The following is a 15615-nucleotide window of genomic DNA, read 5'->3' on the forward strand; positions in this document are numbered from 1 at the left end:
CAAATTCTTCTGAGCATTTCGAGTGAAGCACTGCAGAATTGACTGTAAACAGCCATAAACCAGGGAGTGGCATTCATTAGGGAGGCTCACGTTCTATTTTAATACACATCTACCCCACGCTCCTCCACGATTAAAACACAAGAAAATGGATGAAGCTGCTCAGCGCTTGAAGAACTCATTCAGAGGAAAACAAAGTCACCAAAAAACCATCCCAGTAAATAAAAATTAGTTTTCAACTGGCAAGAGAGAGCGAGAGAGAGAGACCTCAGTCTTCTTACACATCCCAAGAAAAATTCCTCATTCAATTGTGAGCCAGAATCAATATTTTTCAGCAAGAGCCAGATTCAATTCAGTTTCCTTAGCAAAGCAGCCAGTGCCCAGCACAGCCAACCCCACTCCTTCTCCCCCAACCTGTCAGACTTCTGCAAGCCTCACAGGACTAAATGCAAAACAATTTTTCCACCCCCCCAAAAAAAAAAAAACCCTCTCATTAACTTGAATTCCAAATACCATATCTGCCCTCAGGAATTCTCCTTTTTTTTCCTTTCCAATCAAGTTTTCCCACTATGGGAAATATTTACCTTCCACCTACCAGCATTTAAAAGACCCCAACGTGCCATTAAACCTAAATGTGCTCCAAACATTTCCTGCAGCCTGGTAGGTTTGGTAGCTTTAGCTGTGACTTGTTACAAGGGGGAAAAAACAAAACCAACCAAAACATTTTAGGCAAAAGCAAGGATTTTGTAATCTGCTTGGAAAAAAACACTTGAAAATTGAACAGTTAGAAAGGCTGTGGGGGGCTTAAGTGCTGGACCAAACCTACTGAGGGCTGCAGGAAGTCTGCTATTGAATTCAGTGATCTTTGGATGGGCCCCAAAGCATCTCCAGTAGCACAGATAAAAGTGATGGCAGCTATATCTGAAAGATGATTTTCCTGTGAAACAAACCCAGCTCTAAGTGTATTTCAGGCACTTCACTCAGATGAGACTAGGCAAGGTTTCTGACTGCACATCTAACACTGCTTTAGAGCGACCATCGCTGTCAGCAGGAAATGCTACCTTTCAACAGCAGGCTGTGGGGCAGCCACCTCAGAGAAAACAAAACACCAACCCAAAACATTCAGAAAGCAATTCTGAAAGCCAAGCTGCTGCTGGTGAGACTGAGGAATAAGCTTTGTGGTGCTAAGCAGCACACTGGATCCTTGTCCTGCCAACCCAGAGAAGAAAACCTCTGCTATGAAGACAGGCTGAAAGAGTTGGGGGTGTTCAGTCTGCAGGAGAGGAGGCTCCCAAGTGACCTCATTGTGGCCTTCCAGTATCTGAAGGGGGCTACAAAAAAGCTGGGGAGGGACTTTTTAGGCTCTCAGGGAGTGCCAGGACTTGGGGGAATGGAGCAAAACTGGAGGTGGAGAGGTTCAGACTGGATGTGAGGAGGAAGCTGTTGGGCATGAGAGTGGTGAGACCCTGGCGTGGGTTGCCCAGGGAGGTGGTTGAGGCCCCATGGCTGGAGGTGTTTAAGGCCAGGCTGGCTGAGGCTGTGGGCAGCCTGCTCTAGGGTAGGGTGTCCCTGCCCATGGCAAGGGGATTGGAACTGGCTGATCCTCGTGGTCCCTTCCAACCCTGGCTGATTCTATGATCCTAAACCTCGTTCCCACTGCAAATTGTCATTAGCCTGCCACAACTCCCTGGCCCAGGTCTATTTCTGAAACCCTTTTAGAAGCACTTACTCCACACCATATGTAAATCCTTGCCCAGAATTTGCTCACCCCAGCATGACAGCAGAACTCAAGCTCTTCAAAACACTGAAAAGCCACCAGCACTGCCCACGTGTTTTGTCTCCAGAGATATTAAAGTGAAGCGAAACCAGATTTTATCCTGCCAGCTTTCAGTGGTACTCATGTGACTACCTAGACAGAGCCAGGCTGGGAAATATTAGTAGTATAACTAATAAAGGCCAGCAGCACAGCACACATTTCTGCTCAGTGGCAACAATTTCCTTCTTACCTTGCCTCCTTCTCTTTCAAAGTCGACATATTCCCGGGTCGGTGTCTGTCGCTGCTCCCCCTGCCAGCTGGCCGGAAAAAACTGGAGAGACAGATTGGTTCCTGTGGCCACAAAAGCCTTTTAGAAAAATCAATACAAACAGGATCAGGGAGCAAGACATTACATAAATTATGCAGGCAGTCATTTATTTTTACATCAGTTTATGTCTTAAGCCAGGCAGCAGGGAGAATACTTAAAGTCAAAACCATGCGCTCATCATTTTTCTTTAAGTATTAAGTTACAAACATCTGATTCCATTTTGACAACATTTGCCATTGGCTGCTTGGGGTAGGAAAATGCAACACTGAATCGATACTTTTGTTCAAATCAGTTCTGCTGACATTAGGATCTGTCCTTTAGGTTCTGTCTGGATACCCTGCACGGAGAAGCCAGTACCTGCAGCGGTCAAAATTGCCTGTGCTCTTTAAAGAGCTTGCATCTCTCTGAAAGAACTACTGCAGGAGGAAAATGAACTCCTCAGACCTGTTACTGAGGTCAGGTTTTTTAAACAGCAAAGGGCTCCTTTTCCTTTCACAAGCCACTTGGACCTAAATGCTTCTCTGCTCTGAAATTGGAATGCTCCTATTTTACTGTCTGCAGGCAAGCAGCATCGACATTCAGCTCAATTAAACTTCACAGGATGAAGTCCTGGTGCCACATTAAGACACCAGTGACATCCAAACCAGCAGATGCTGTGTCAGTGGGAAGAGGCAACCATAAGAATCCTTCTCTGCTCTAGCCCTTTATAAAGAATAAAAAATCATTAAAGGGACTGACTTAACCATATCAGAGAGAGAGGCAAATGTCACTTTCAAGTCAGTAATTGCCGAGGTTTCACATGAAAACACGATTCAGTTTTCTTCCTAAACTCTCAGCCATGAAAATCAACCCCTAGATACCCAACCAAAACAAATGAGTTCTTTTCTTTCCTCAGTAGAAGCTGGGAGCCACACTATTTCCACCTTTCCCTGGTACACCAGTGCCCTCCACAAGCACGCAAAAATACTCCACCGTGCTCCCCAAACGAAAACTCCACTCTTCAAAGCCCAGGGTTAAACAGAATCTGCTGCAATCAAATCACCACATTGATGACCACCATCACTTAGGTAAATCCAGAGTGTAGAGTGCCTTAAAAGCAGTACAAACACTACTCTGGAAGAGTTGTTGTTTCCTTACAAGCAGCATTTTTCCCAAGCAGCCCCAAATTCAGCAACTTGGGAGCCTCACTGCACTGCTACCTGTGACAGGCTCTGTTCTTTAAGACAGTGCTGGTGGTGCACTGCAATGCTGCCACAGGATTAATATCTCCCCTTTTGAAAGCAGAAGTGCTTTTGTCTTGACCTCCCCCAGGTGATGCTAATGCTCTGCAATCAGGTTCTGTGCCACACACTACCCCTAAAAGCAGGTTCCTTTAATTATTTACTTCTATTCCCCCAGCCTGTCAGGCACATCTCCTGTGTCATTACGATGGAAGCACTGGCTCCTACCAACAGTAGGAGGGTAGGCATAGGAGTATTTGTCCTCCCCACAGTAAGCAGAAGCAAACATCTCTATCACTGTAACAGAAGCTTCATCAAGAAGCAACACTTCACACAATCAGGAGGTACCAAAAACAGGAGGGCTGCAAACCACCACTATCAGGCTGGCTAAGTCCTTATGATCCCTTTTCTTTTCCAAGTGACTCTCAATCAAAAAAACACCTGCACCCATCTCCAAATGTTTTTGACTCAAAAGCCATCTCCATGTAGTCTGATCAAGAACCTCACCTCTGAGCACCTTTAGCAAGTACCTTTCGTACTCCTTTGTTCAGAAGCTTAAACCAAACACAAAGAGAGAGATCTCGGAGCGTGAACCAAGAGAGCACTGCAGCCCTTCAGATCACTCCAGTCTCTTGCAGATCTCAAGGAGACTGGGACAGAAGCACTCTATACTTGCTTCCTGGGGAAACCAAGTGAGCCAGTGAGGTGGCCACATCTCCTTGCTTCCACCTCACGATTTGTGCGGGAGAGCCACAGGGAAAAAAAATACAAGAGAAAAGAAGAAAATGAAAGTACAAAATCCCCACAGAAGCACACAGGCAACATTTGAACCAGCAGTGATTAAAAAGAAAAAGCTGGACAGATTCATCCCCTGATTTCTGAAGCCTCCCTTTAAACCTTCCAATTAAAATACTCAAGCCAAAAATCGCAGCTGAACACCGAAAAACTTGAGGAAGGACTCAGTGGGAACCACGCAAGGCTACGCTGGGCCCAGCAATTTCCTTCCATGAACAAGCAGATTGTAAAAAGTAAACACAAAACACAAACCCAAAATAAAATTCACACCACTCAACTTGAGAGTCAAAACAAAACTTACATTTTTCTATCCACAGCATTTTAAAGCTCAACCTAAAACGCCTCCAATTTCACCAACAACCTGATCGGGTGGCAACAGAGGTGACCTGACCCCCAGGCACACACCATGAATGCAGGAAAAGCTCAACCTAAAACGCCTCCAATTTCACCAAAAACCTGATCAAGCAGCAACAGAGGTGACCTGACCCCCAGGCACACACCATGAATGCAGGAAAAGCTCAACCTAAAACGCCTCCAATTTCACCAAAAACCTGATCGGGTGCCAACAGAGGTGACCTGACCCCCAGGCACACACCATGAATGCAGGAAAAGCTCAACCTAAAACGCCTCCAATTTCACCAAAAACCTGATCAAGCAGCAGCAGAGGTGACCTGACCCCCAGGCACACACCATGAATGCAGGAACCTTCCAAAAAACCCAGGCACTGAAGAGTACTCCCAACACCAACTGAAGCTCTGAAGTTATCTGCAAGCTATCAAAGCAATGCCAGCAAACTCCAAACCTTACCCTGCCTATGCAGCTACCTTCTCAGTTATAAAGGTAATTATTTTGTTTAATCCAGAGCTATTTGGCAGAACTAATCAAAACCCCACTGCTGGTTCTACACCAAATCCCTAAGCTGCTCTCTGGGGTAGGGGTTTGGGTTTTTTTGCCTGCTTAAAAACATGTAAGATCTTTTTGGAAGGCTTCCTTTGGAGATAAAGACTAAATCCTTGATGCCTGGAAAAACATTCAAGGCTGAAAAAAAAAAACCCAGTCAATTGCTAGCTCTTTTGTTGTTGTTGTTTTAACATCAGTCATTACACACACTCCACTTCTAAATCAACCTGATGACTTGTGCCCGGCTCACAAACCAAAACCAGATGTTCCCCAGCAAGAAAATTCAGAGGCTGTTTTGTAATTAAGTAGAAGAAAAACCAAACACACAGGGCAGGTATCACTGCCTGCTTGCTTCCATGGGATGAAGTTCTGGCAGAGAAAGGCTCAGAGGTAAAAAGGTGAAACGACAGTGAAATAAACTACCTTTCCAACGCAGCCTGTGAAGCTGCCAACCATCACGTCCTTTAGTTCTTAGGGCAGGGCTCGGGTACGCTCTGCACTTTCACCTGTTCAGGAACTTCTAACTCTAGCAAACTACACTCCCTTACCTACCTATTGTCTCCCTGGTGACTTCTCCAAGGAAGCAAAACAAGCACAGCGAAAAACGAACGCAGAGAAGAAAAATACATCAAACCCCCAATAAAATTAAGAGAGCAACCAGAAAGGGCCTCTCACAAAACAACATTATAGGTTCTAAGACCACAGGTAAGAAGCAAGGTTCGAATAAAGTTACTCAGTAAAAGACGACCATGCACTTGGAGTGTCTACCTTGTTCAAATGCAAATGAACAAGTCAGCTGCAGTAACAGCTGCTCAGTTGTATTTGTTTGGAGGTGCAGAAGTGTCATTTTCACCGGGCATGAGAATAATCTCGTTGAGAGCTGCTTAGTAATATCTACACCACTTGAAATTAAAAGGGGGATCTCAAATCAAGCTAGGGGTTTATTTTCTATAGGGGTGGAATTCTACCTCATGCTTCACTGTAAATGAAAGAGAGGTTACTTCTTCGTTTTAAGAACAATAACGAGTTAAGAACTTCATTCTCATACGGATCCTTTGAAAGGAACATATAGCAGAAATCGAACCAGGAAATAACTGGTCAGCTCTTGACTACTTCGAGCCACGCTTCACCTCACTTCTCAGCTCAGGAGAGAGTAGTCTGTAACTAATCTTAATGAATGAGAAGCACGACCGGGCTGAAGCCCAGAGTTTCAAAGCCGAATTGTCAAAGCGTTTGATTTAGTTGGCGAATACACCAAACGGCGCATTCAGGACTTGAAGCCTGCGTCTTCTGGAGGATCTTACTCATTTCTGAACGCTACTATTTCCGGGGAGGGGGGGGAGAAACAAAAAAGTTGCCTACTGAAATCAGCAGCCTACAACGCTAACACGTGCCCCGGGCGCGGAGCGCAGCCAGCTCGCAGCGCCGGGCGGCTCCGAGGGGAGACCTGCACCACCTCCCCGTAACCCTGCGCTCCAGCCGACCTCCTTTGCTACCGTCCTAGCGAAGGCACGGCGAGCTGACGCGCTTTAGCGAGAGGAGCCTTGCTCCTGCAGGGAGGGCAGCGCTGCCTTTTAACCCAACCCGCCTTTCCCTCGGCGGCTGCAAGGCGGCAGATGTAATTTTTCTCCCGGAGGAAAACTTTTCCGCAGCCCGAGCCCCGCAGCACCCCGCTCCCACCGCACCCCGGCGTTCCAGCTTAGCTGCTCCCAAGCCTTTGCCCTCAGAAACCTCCCTCAAACTTCGGATTTTCACAAGCACGGGGGGAAGCGGCGGGTGCGCTGCCCAGCCCCGGCCGTCACCCTGTGCGCGGCGGACAGGCGCCGGCGGCCGCCCCGGCCCGGTCCCGTCGGGCCCCGAGGGGAGCCCGGCGCCACTTACGATCTCGGAGCGGCCGTCGCGGCAGGCGTTCTGGAAGCGGGCCTGCCTCTCCTCGTGGGGCCGGTCCCTGAAGCCGGTGTATTTTATCTGCGGGGAACAGGGCGCGCAATCAGGAGGGGCCAGCGCCGGCGATAAGGGGGTAGCGGAGCGCACTGACTGCGCCTCGCCGGGCTCCGTCCCTCGCCGCGGCTGACGCCAGGCAGGGCGCGAGGCTCCCCCCGGCCCCTCCGCCGAAAACTTTCCCCACGGCGGAGGTGAGGGGAGGCTGTGGGGCGCCCTCTCCGCCGCCTCACCTCGCACTCGCGGCTCAGCTTCCTAAAGAACTCCTCATTCTCGAACTTGCTCCGCTGGTCGGGGACAACCCGCGGCATGGTGGTGGGGCCGCCGCCGGCTGCCCGCCCCGCGCTGTCCCAGCCCCAGCGCTCGCCTCGCCCTTTGTTAGCCCCCGCCGCCGGCGCCCCCCTCCCTCCTCCTCCTCCTCCTCTCGCCGCGGCGCTCAGAGCAGCAGCCGCCGCCGCCCGCTCCCGCCTCCCCGCCCGCTCGCTCTCTCTCTCCCTCCCTCCCCTCCGACTTCCTCCCCGGCTCGTAAACTCGGCCCGAACAGCCGCACCATTCACAACTCCGCCGCGCATGCGCCGCGGGGCCGCGCCGCTCCCCGCCTCGCCGCCCTCCCCTGCGCTCTGGCGGGAAGCGGCAGCAGGGCCCCGCGGCGGTGGGCGCCCGACGCCCCCACCTCCGCAGCCGGGCCCGACTTACCTCGCAGGGCTTGCGGGGTGCGGGGTGGCTGCCTCTTGCTTCTCCCCCCTCGCTAACGCCGCTTGTCTCGTTGGTTTCCGGCTTCCTGCTTTGAAGGGAGCAGTCTCCGCGCTGCCCCGGCGGCGGCTGTCCCTTCCCGGCGGCTGTCCCTCCCGGCGGGCACTCGGCGGCCTGTCCCGGCCAGCCCCTGCACCTGCTGCGGGCAGAGAAGGCAGAGGTGGCCGCGTGGTGTCGCCCCCCGCGCCGTGGCCGGTAGTGGTGAGGCAGAGGCAGCGAGGGCTGGCGTCCCACCGGCCGCCTGCACTGACCGGCGGGAGCTGACCCGACCCGGGAGGTGCTGTGCAGGGCCGAAAGGTGGTCCCAGCATCGTACCCCACGGCTGCCAAAGGAACGGGGCTCTATCAGCCGCTGTGCCTCCTCAGACCACAAGCAAGAGGCTTGCTCCTGGGGAGAGCCGAGCACCCAAAGCTTCAAAGCTTGCCTCTGAAATCCTGGGACCCAAAGCCAGAACCCCAGCACTTCAGAAGTACATGCCTGAAAGCTTAGCACCCGAGCTGCAGCCTGAACGCTCGATTCTTCTTAACAAGCAGGCATTTGACAGGTGCTGGTTCAACCCAGGAGCTTAGCAGGACACCAGCACCTGTGCCCAAGTCCATTTTTTCGTACATGCCTTCATGTATTGTTTTCCTACACCAACAACAGGGCTGGTTTGATTGGAAGAGACCTCCAAGATCATCCAGTCCAACCTGCAACTCAACACCACTAAAGCATGTCCCAAAGTCCAGCACGTTTCTTGAACACCTCCAGGGACAGTGAGGCCACCACCTCCCTGGGTGCCTGTTCCAACGCCTGCATCCCCCAAGTACCTGGGGGTGCTGGTAGACAGTAGCTGAACAGGAGCCAGCAGTATGCCCAGGTGGCCAGAGAGCCAATGGCATCCTGGGCTGGCTCAGGAGCAGTGTGGGCAGCAGGACAAGGGAGGTTCTTGTACCCCTGGGCTCAGCACTGTTCAGGCCACCCCTTGAGTGCTGTGTCCAGTTCTGGGCCCCTCAATTCAAGAGAGATGTTGAGGTGCTGGAAGGTGTTGAGAGAAGGGCAGCAAGGCTGGGGAGGGGCCTGGAGCACAGCCCTGTGAGGAGAGGCTGAGGGAGCTGGGGGGGTGCAGCCTGCAGCAGAGGAGGCTCAGGGCAGAGCTCATTGCTGTCTGCAGCTCCCTGAAGGGAGGCTGTAGCCAGGTGGGGTTGGGCTCTGCTGCTAGGCAACCAGAACCAGAAGAAGGGGACACAGTGTGAAGCTGTGCCAGGGCAGGTCTAGGCTGGATGTTGTTAGGAAGTTGTTGTCAGAGAGAGTGATTGGCATTGGAATGGGCTGCCCAGGGAGGTGGTGGAGTCACTGTGCCTGGAAGTTTTGAAGCAAAGCCTGGATGGGGCACTTAGTGCCATGGTCTGGCTGATTGGCTAGGTCTGGGTGCTGGGTTGGCACTTAGTGCCATGGTCTGGTTGATTGGATGGGGCTGGGTGCTAGGTTGGCATTTAGTGCCATGGTCTGGTTGATTAGGGCTGGGTGCTAGGTTGGCACTTAGTGCCATGGTCTGGTTGCTTGGGCAGGGCTGGGTGCTAGGCTGGCACTTAGTGCCATGGTCTGGTTGATTAGGGCTGGGTGCTAGGTTGGACTGGCTGAGCTTGGAGGTCTCTTCCAACCTGGTTGATTCTATGGTTTTTAGCAGCTCTGGAGCATCGTAAGGATAAGCTTCACACACCAAAAAAAAAAACAACCCCAGCTGGCTATGAGGGTAGCTACTGCCAACAGAAAAATTATTAGAGTGCATTAGATCTCTTGATAGAGACAGGAGGTTTGCTAATCTCTCAGCACTACAATCTTCACTTTACACGTCGTCATGCAAATTGGGAGAGGGCAACACCGAGGTTAGCCAGAAGGCATGATCTGAATCAAGTATGAGCAAATTAATGTCAGAAAGGGAAAAAAAAAGAAGGAGGGAAGTGTCTGGATCTCCTAAATAACTGTGTATAGACTTCATAAAAAATGAAACCCAACTTCTTCTTGCTAAGTGTAGGCAGTATCCTGAAAGCTGTGCAACGCACGCTGCGAACTTAGGCAGTAACTCTGTTTAAGCTGAACCTTCCCAGTTTGGGAGCATTACTGAAAGGCAGATCCCTGCATAAATTCAGAAGTTAAAAGCATTAAAGGGACTGTTTTAAAAGCTTTCTTCAGCCATAGCCAAATATAAAGAGGAAACACGCTGAGATTGAAGACATTAAAATGTTATCTGTTATCTTGATTCATTTAGATTTGTATCAAGCCTTAAAGTGAAATGCTCCTGAATGTCAGGCCCATTTAAAGGTCCCAAAATAAGACATTTAAAAAGAAGAAAGGAGGAAAAAAAAAAAATCCATATTGCTATTCATCTCCCAACGTGATCAATACCAAGAGCACAGACCTGCAGGAGAGCTGCCAAGTTCATAAGGTAGAAATCTGCTCTCTTAACCTCCACTCATCTTTCACTTCTTGCTAGTACATCGCCCAGCTCCCACCTCCTCACCCCCCTCAAACTGACTGAGCTTTCTCCCAAACAACAATCTGCAACAACAACAAAAAAAAGGGACCAAGGTCAAAAGCAAGAGGAGTGGTTGGAAAGCCCTAAAATAAGAAGCAGGAGACACAACCACCCAGCAAGTTTGGGTTTTTGACCTTGGTGTGTATTTTTCGGCAGCTTGGAAACTGCATCAGATTTGACTCCACGCAGCTCTTTGTCTAACCTTTGTCCTCCTGGAGTTTCCTTCCTCCACTGCAAAGTTATTTTGTTTTGTTTTAAGTGTCTTGGTGTTTCCTTTCTGCACTGCAAAGGTTTTTGGGCTTGTTTTAAAGAAAGCGAGTCGATATTATCGGAAAGTCTGCAATGGTTCGAGCACTGCCTCTGTCTGTTGCCTGGGTTGGTCTGGTGCAGGAACAGGAGAGAGCTGAAAGGTGCTGAGGTGGAAAAGGGTGGCAGAGTATCACATCATTCCTGTTGAATTTGTCCAGCTTCTCTGCACGAAGCTGTGCCACAAATAACTTCTGCTCTGAAGAGTAACTCTTTAGTGAAGGCAACCAATTCCTTTGCGACAGATAAACTGGGAGGAAACAATTCTTTTAGGGGCTGTTTTCTCACAGAGGAAGGCTTGTAAAATTGGACCATCTTTCCTCTCTCTCTCTGTCTCAGGCAGCCCCAATATTTAACAAGGCAATTGAGCTCTGACAGACAGAGGAGTTCAGCAGGGGAGAGGCAGACAAATTAACGTCTTTGCTGTGAGAAAGGCTGCAGCAGAATTTCCACGGTTATTTACTCTGCTTGGCCAGAGTCGCTGGCCACTGGCCAGACAGTCAACAGAGATCAGAAGCAGCTCTGCAGGTGGTAGCTGGGGGACATGAGAGGCAGAGCTGAGGTTATCGTGTTGGAGGTGAGATACAAACCCATGGGAATTCTGCAGCTCACCAAACCTAGTTTTGCTTTTAGCACTGTACCATCAGCACACCAAACCCAGCTAGAACCTTCCTTCCCTGTGCATATCCAAATGCAGCTGCTTCCTAAAGGTGTCTCTGCGATCTCTCTGCCAGCCCTTTCGGCTGTTCAAATGTTTGCAGCCTCACCTAGGGATCTGCAAGTCCTTCATCTGCCCCCAGAGCTTAGGCTGTGCATCAGGCCTCTGGGCAAGTCGCCTTCACAGACCAGAGATAATCAAGCCAGAAATGCTCCCTGCTTGGAAGTGTTTGAGGCCAGGCTGGATGGGGCCTTGAGCAACCCGGTCAAGCAGCAGGTGTCCCTGCCCATGGCAGGGGCATGGAACTAGATGACCTTTAAGGTCTCTCCCAATGCAAACCATTCTGTGATTCTATAGGCTTGTAGGCACTGTGCTTTCAGAACCATTTCTCAGAGCAGGCCCTATTCCAAAAGACCTAAAGCAGGTAACTGAGACAGAACACCACTGAAACATTTACAGATGGGATGTTTTTGACAAAGGCTGCTTTCTTCAAGTGCCAAGTCCTGCATACACTGTTCTTTCTCTAAGCCTCTCCAGTGTGTCTTTAACACCTCTGCTCTCCCCCAGGTACCAGTATTTGATGAACCACTGCACGGCACCGATGCGATGTTGTTCTCTAGGCTCCTCACATGTGAGACATTAATGAGCCAGGCTCCTGGGTATCCATTGATCTATGGCAGCTGCAGCATAATCAAACACTAGTGTTATGTACATACAAGCTACTCTGTGATTATAGATCCATTAATAAACTGTCTGCAAGGTATAATTATGCACATAGGTGTGAAATGCAATCCACTTACGCAAGGTCTGTGCTCATGGGTTCAATGAAATCCAAGGAGAAAGGATAAAACTGACTTATTTTTCTCCCTAGACTTTTATTTCCTTACTACCAGAACATCCTCATTGAAGCCATCCCACCAGTGACATGGGGCATCACAAATCAGTTCATGGACCCACAGTCAGGTGCAGAAACCATCCTGAAATGTTCTAACTCGCCTCCAGAGCAGCCTGCATACATCAGCATAAAGATCCTGTGGTACCTCAGACTCCCAAAACAATCCTAATGAGGGGCACAGGAATGCAGAAGGCCATGAGCTATGGGAGTCAGTTCACATCTGTGGAAGTGCTTTACGTGGAGGTGGATGTAGGGACTCCAAACACAACAGCACACAACTTCCAGAACTTGGCTGCATGCAAGGTGGGTACCTAAACATCTTACCTAGCACACAAAGAGAGGTAAGAGCAGCACCACAACAGTTAAAACAAAATGGTCTAGTTTTGCATTCTGAGTGGGAAGCTGCCTACCAGCTGAAGAATGCTAAGCACGGCAGGTATGAGGGAGGAAGCAGCACCTCTGATGTCTCCTCTCTCTCAGCCAGGCTACAAGGCAGGCACAGACAGCAAAGCCAGAGCCTTTCTCCCAAAAGAAGATGCCTGCAGGTGCTACTCGAAATAGCCAAATGGGCTTCTTCCTCATCAGCACAAGACTCCTGCCTGCCCTTGGTGTTGGCATACTCAGGCAGGACACAAGAGAGCTGTGCCATGCCGAAGCAGTCCCAGCCTGCCCAGTTAGCTCCCGGGTTACAGTGGTGCTGGAGGAGCTGCAATCACACCTCTGCTTCAACCTGAGTTACTACTACAGTGCACCAAAAGGCCTGGGTCTTTATGGGCAGGGCTAACTGACAAAGACCACCCTTCCCCCACTGGGCAATCTGCACACCCTGGGCTGTTTAGTCTGAAAGGGAAGAGGCTGAGGGGAGACCTCATGGCTGTCTGCAGCTACCTCAAAGGAGTTTGTGGAGAGCTTGGTGCTGGTCTCTTCTTACAGGTAAACAGAATCATAGAACCAGTCAGGGTTGGCAAGGACCACAAAGATCATCTAGTTCCAATCCCCCTGCTGTGGGTGGGGACACCTCACACTAAATCAGGCTGTCTAGAGCCTCCTCCATCCTGCCTTTGAACACCTCTAGAGATGGAGCTTTGACCACCTCCCTGGGCAACCTGTTCTAGGGTCTTACCACCCTCATAGTGAAAAACTTCTTCCTAAACAGTGATATCCTGAATAGTGATGGAACAAGAGGGAATGGCCTCAAGCTGTGACTGGGTAGGTTTAGGCTGGATATTAGGAACAATTTTTTTCCCAGCAAGAGTGGTCAGGCACTGGAATGTGCTGCCCAGGGAGGTGGTGGAGTCACCAACCCTGGGTGTGTTTAAGTCATTTGGATGTGGTGCTTGGGGATATGGTTTAGGGTGATGCTTACAGAATAGGGTTCTGGCTTGGACTTGGTGATCCTGAGGGCCTTTGCCAACCTGCATGTTTCTGTGATCCTGTGATTTCTGGCTTGGAGCCCTGGCAGTTAACCAGTGTGTGTCACAAGAAATAGCCTTTGTTTCCATAACTGTGCTAGTTTGAGCCGAGCTGGGATATTTTAGTGAGGGGAATTAGATTCTAGGCTGTGAAAAGGAAACAGTGCTGATGTCTACTTCACTCATAGGCTTGCTGAGATGTATGAAACCAAGAACACAAATACAGATAACAGAGTTGCTCTCTGGCTTTTGGCTGCCTCCCTACTCTCTCTAACCTGCTGTCTGTGTGACTAATCTGACTGCTTCCTAACCCCCCTGGCTAATTCTCCAAACCCACCTTGAACATTAGGCAAAGTCTGGGATAAGGTAGAGGGGTGGAAAGGAGGTGGAAGGGTGGTTGGGAGCCCCTCCTGGGGACTCAGTTTTCTGGGAGGGTTGCTGTGTTTCTGCATTGCCTTTTTAACGTGTGTATTTCTGTGTGTAGTTGTAGATATTGTAAATATCTGCTTGTACATTGTGCTAAGCTGTAAAAATATAGCTTCATTCTCTAATTTCCAGCTGCTGAGTCTGCTCTGGGTGATTTTCTTCAGTGTAGGGGGGGCAGGTAACACCCAAACCCTCACAATAACATACATGCGTGGCTTCATCCACCAAAGCATGGCCTGTCCAGCCTGGGACATCCACCAGGACACACTCTTCTGACACTTGCACACCAGCAACTCACTGCAAAAAGCCCAGGGGTGTGCTGCTGTGCAAGTACAGCATAAGGCCAGGCACAGGAGCCTGATGTGTCGAAGGTGGCCTCTGGTTGTTGAGCTGGACACTGTCTTAGGGAAACACACTGCCATAATGAGCTGAAAATCAGGCTCCCTCTGTCAGTCCTGCAGGAGAACACAGGTGCTTTTCAGAAACCAGTGTGAGCAGAAGCTTGGGAGCATCAGCACCAATTATTCCTCCGGTGATGAACTACTCAGAGAGCAGGTTCCCTCTTGACTCTCACAGTGGTTATTTGGGACAGTGATGGTGACATGTCTGGGAGCGTGTGGCACCTGTACATGTTTTGGCAATGGAACTATGCAGCTTTTAACAGCCCCCCACGCCCCCCTTTTCCCTTTTTTTCCCCATTTTACCACTTGCAGCACTGGGAACTCAGAGTCTGCAGAGTCTGGCAAACAGAGCACAGGGCTTGATGCCTCTTCTTGCCTTGCCCGTGGCCTGCTAGGTGATTTTTGGCCTGTTGCTTCCCCTCTCATTCCTCAATTCCCCCACCTATCAAATGACTGAAGATCCCCAGATGAAGATCTTGAGATCCCCATGCAAAGAGCCCAGGCACTGTCATTATCCCTGATGTTAAGCAATGAGGAGAAAGTTGAACTGAGCACAGGGCATGACTCACCCAAGCCTACAGACATAAAAGGAAGTGTTTGAAAGCTGCCTTTGTGAAATTAGCTCTGAGGATGCTGTTATCAGCACAGGGACAAGGCTAATGGTACTCAGCTGGATGTTGTTCAGGCATAGCTTCTTCTGAGCCTGCTGTCATTGCAGGGCATCTCCTGATCCATTAAAACCCCCTTCAGAAGTGCCTGCTGAGAGCCTTCCACATCGATGGCATAGAAAACACTAAGCACAACAAGGCATAAAAGGGCTGGACAAGACCTGTAATCTTGTAGCTGCTGAGGTCCCTGCAGATGGGCAGGTCTCAAAGGCTTCCAGGAGGCCACACAGGGACAGGCAACACAGACAGTTTCAGTTCCTTGGGCGTGGTACAAGCTAACTGTAGTAATCTGGCAGCTCAGGGTAGACATGAAGTGGCCCATCCAGGGTACTGGATGTTTCCTTCCACGTGAAGAAAGAAGGTGACACTGAGGAGTCACAAGCAGAGAGTCTATCTAAGAACCAGTCAGAACAAGCATGTGCTCCAGTAGCCTCCAGCAGCCAAATCTCTCCCTCATTAGTGAGGTGAAACATAGAATCATTCATAGAATGGTTTAGGTTGGAAGGGACCTCAAAGATCAGACAGTTCCAACCCCCTGCCATGGGCAGGGACACCTCCCACTAGAACAGGTCGCTCAAGGCCTCATCCACCCTGGCCTTGGACACTTTCAGGTGATTCTGTGCTCCACAGCCTTCCTGGGC

The 15615-nt window shown here is 50.1% G+C and overlaps 1 protein-coding gene and 1 long non-coding RNA gene across 7 annotated transcripts in view; both read right to left on the reverse strand.

Moving 5' to 3' along the window:
* The window catches only part of CBFB (core-binding factor subunit beta), a 58107-nt gene extending 50764 nt beyond the window's left edge, over nucleotides 1-7343 (reverse strand). For 2 of the 6 annotated variants that reach the window (XM_064160477.1, XM_064160478.1), the window contains exons 1-3: nucleotides 7171-7342; nucleotides 6878-6964; nucleotides 2004-2120 (exon numbers count right to left, since the gene is read on the reverse strand). In XM_064160477.1, the coding sequence (XP_064016547.1) occupies nucleotides 2004-2120; nucleotides 6878-6964; nucleotides 7171-7248 (282 nt within the window). In that variant the 5' untranslated portion in view covers nucleotides 7249-7342. Of the gene's footprint in view, nucleotides 1-2003; nucleotides 2121-6877; nucleotides 6965-7170 lie in introns of all 6 variants that reach the window. The other 4 variants (XM_064160479.1, XM_064160482.1, XM_064160480.1 and 1 more) reach the window with 4 other exon arrangements.
* Nucleotides 7344-7756: 413 nt separating this feature from the next.
* Nucleotides 7757-15615, reverse strand: part of LOC135184576 (uncharacterized) — a 128195-nt gene continuing 120336 nt past the window's right edge. Inside the window, exon 5 of the long non-coding RNA XR_010306099.1 lies at nucleotides 7757-7829. This is a non-coding gene — a long non-coding RNA (uncharacterized LOC135184576). The remainder of the gene's footprint in view (nucleotides 7830-15615) is intronic.

This window comes from Pogoniulus pusillus, chromosome 20, assembly GCF_015220805.1.
Source record: "Pogoniulus pusillus isolate bPogPus1 chromosome 20, bPogPus1.pri, whole genome shotgun sequence".
In the NCBI taxonomy this organism is placed as follows: Eukaryota; Metazoa; Chordata; class Aves; order Piciformes; family Lybiidae; genus Pogoniulus; species Pogoniulus pusillus.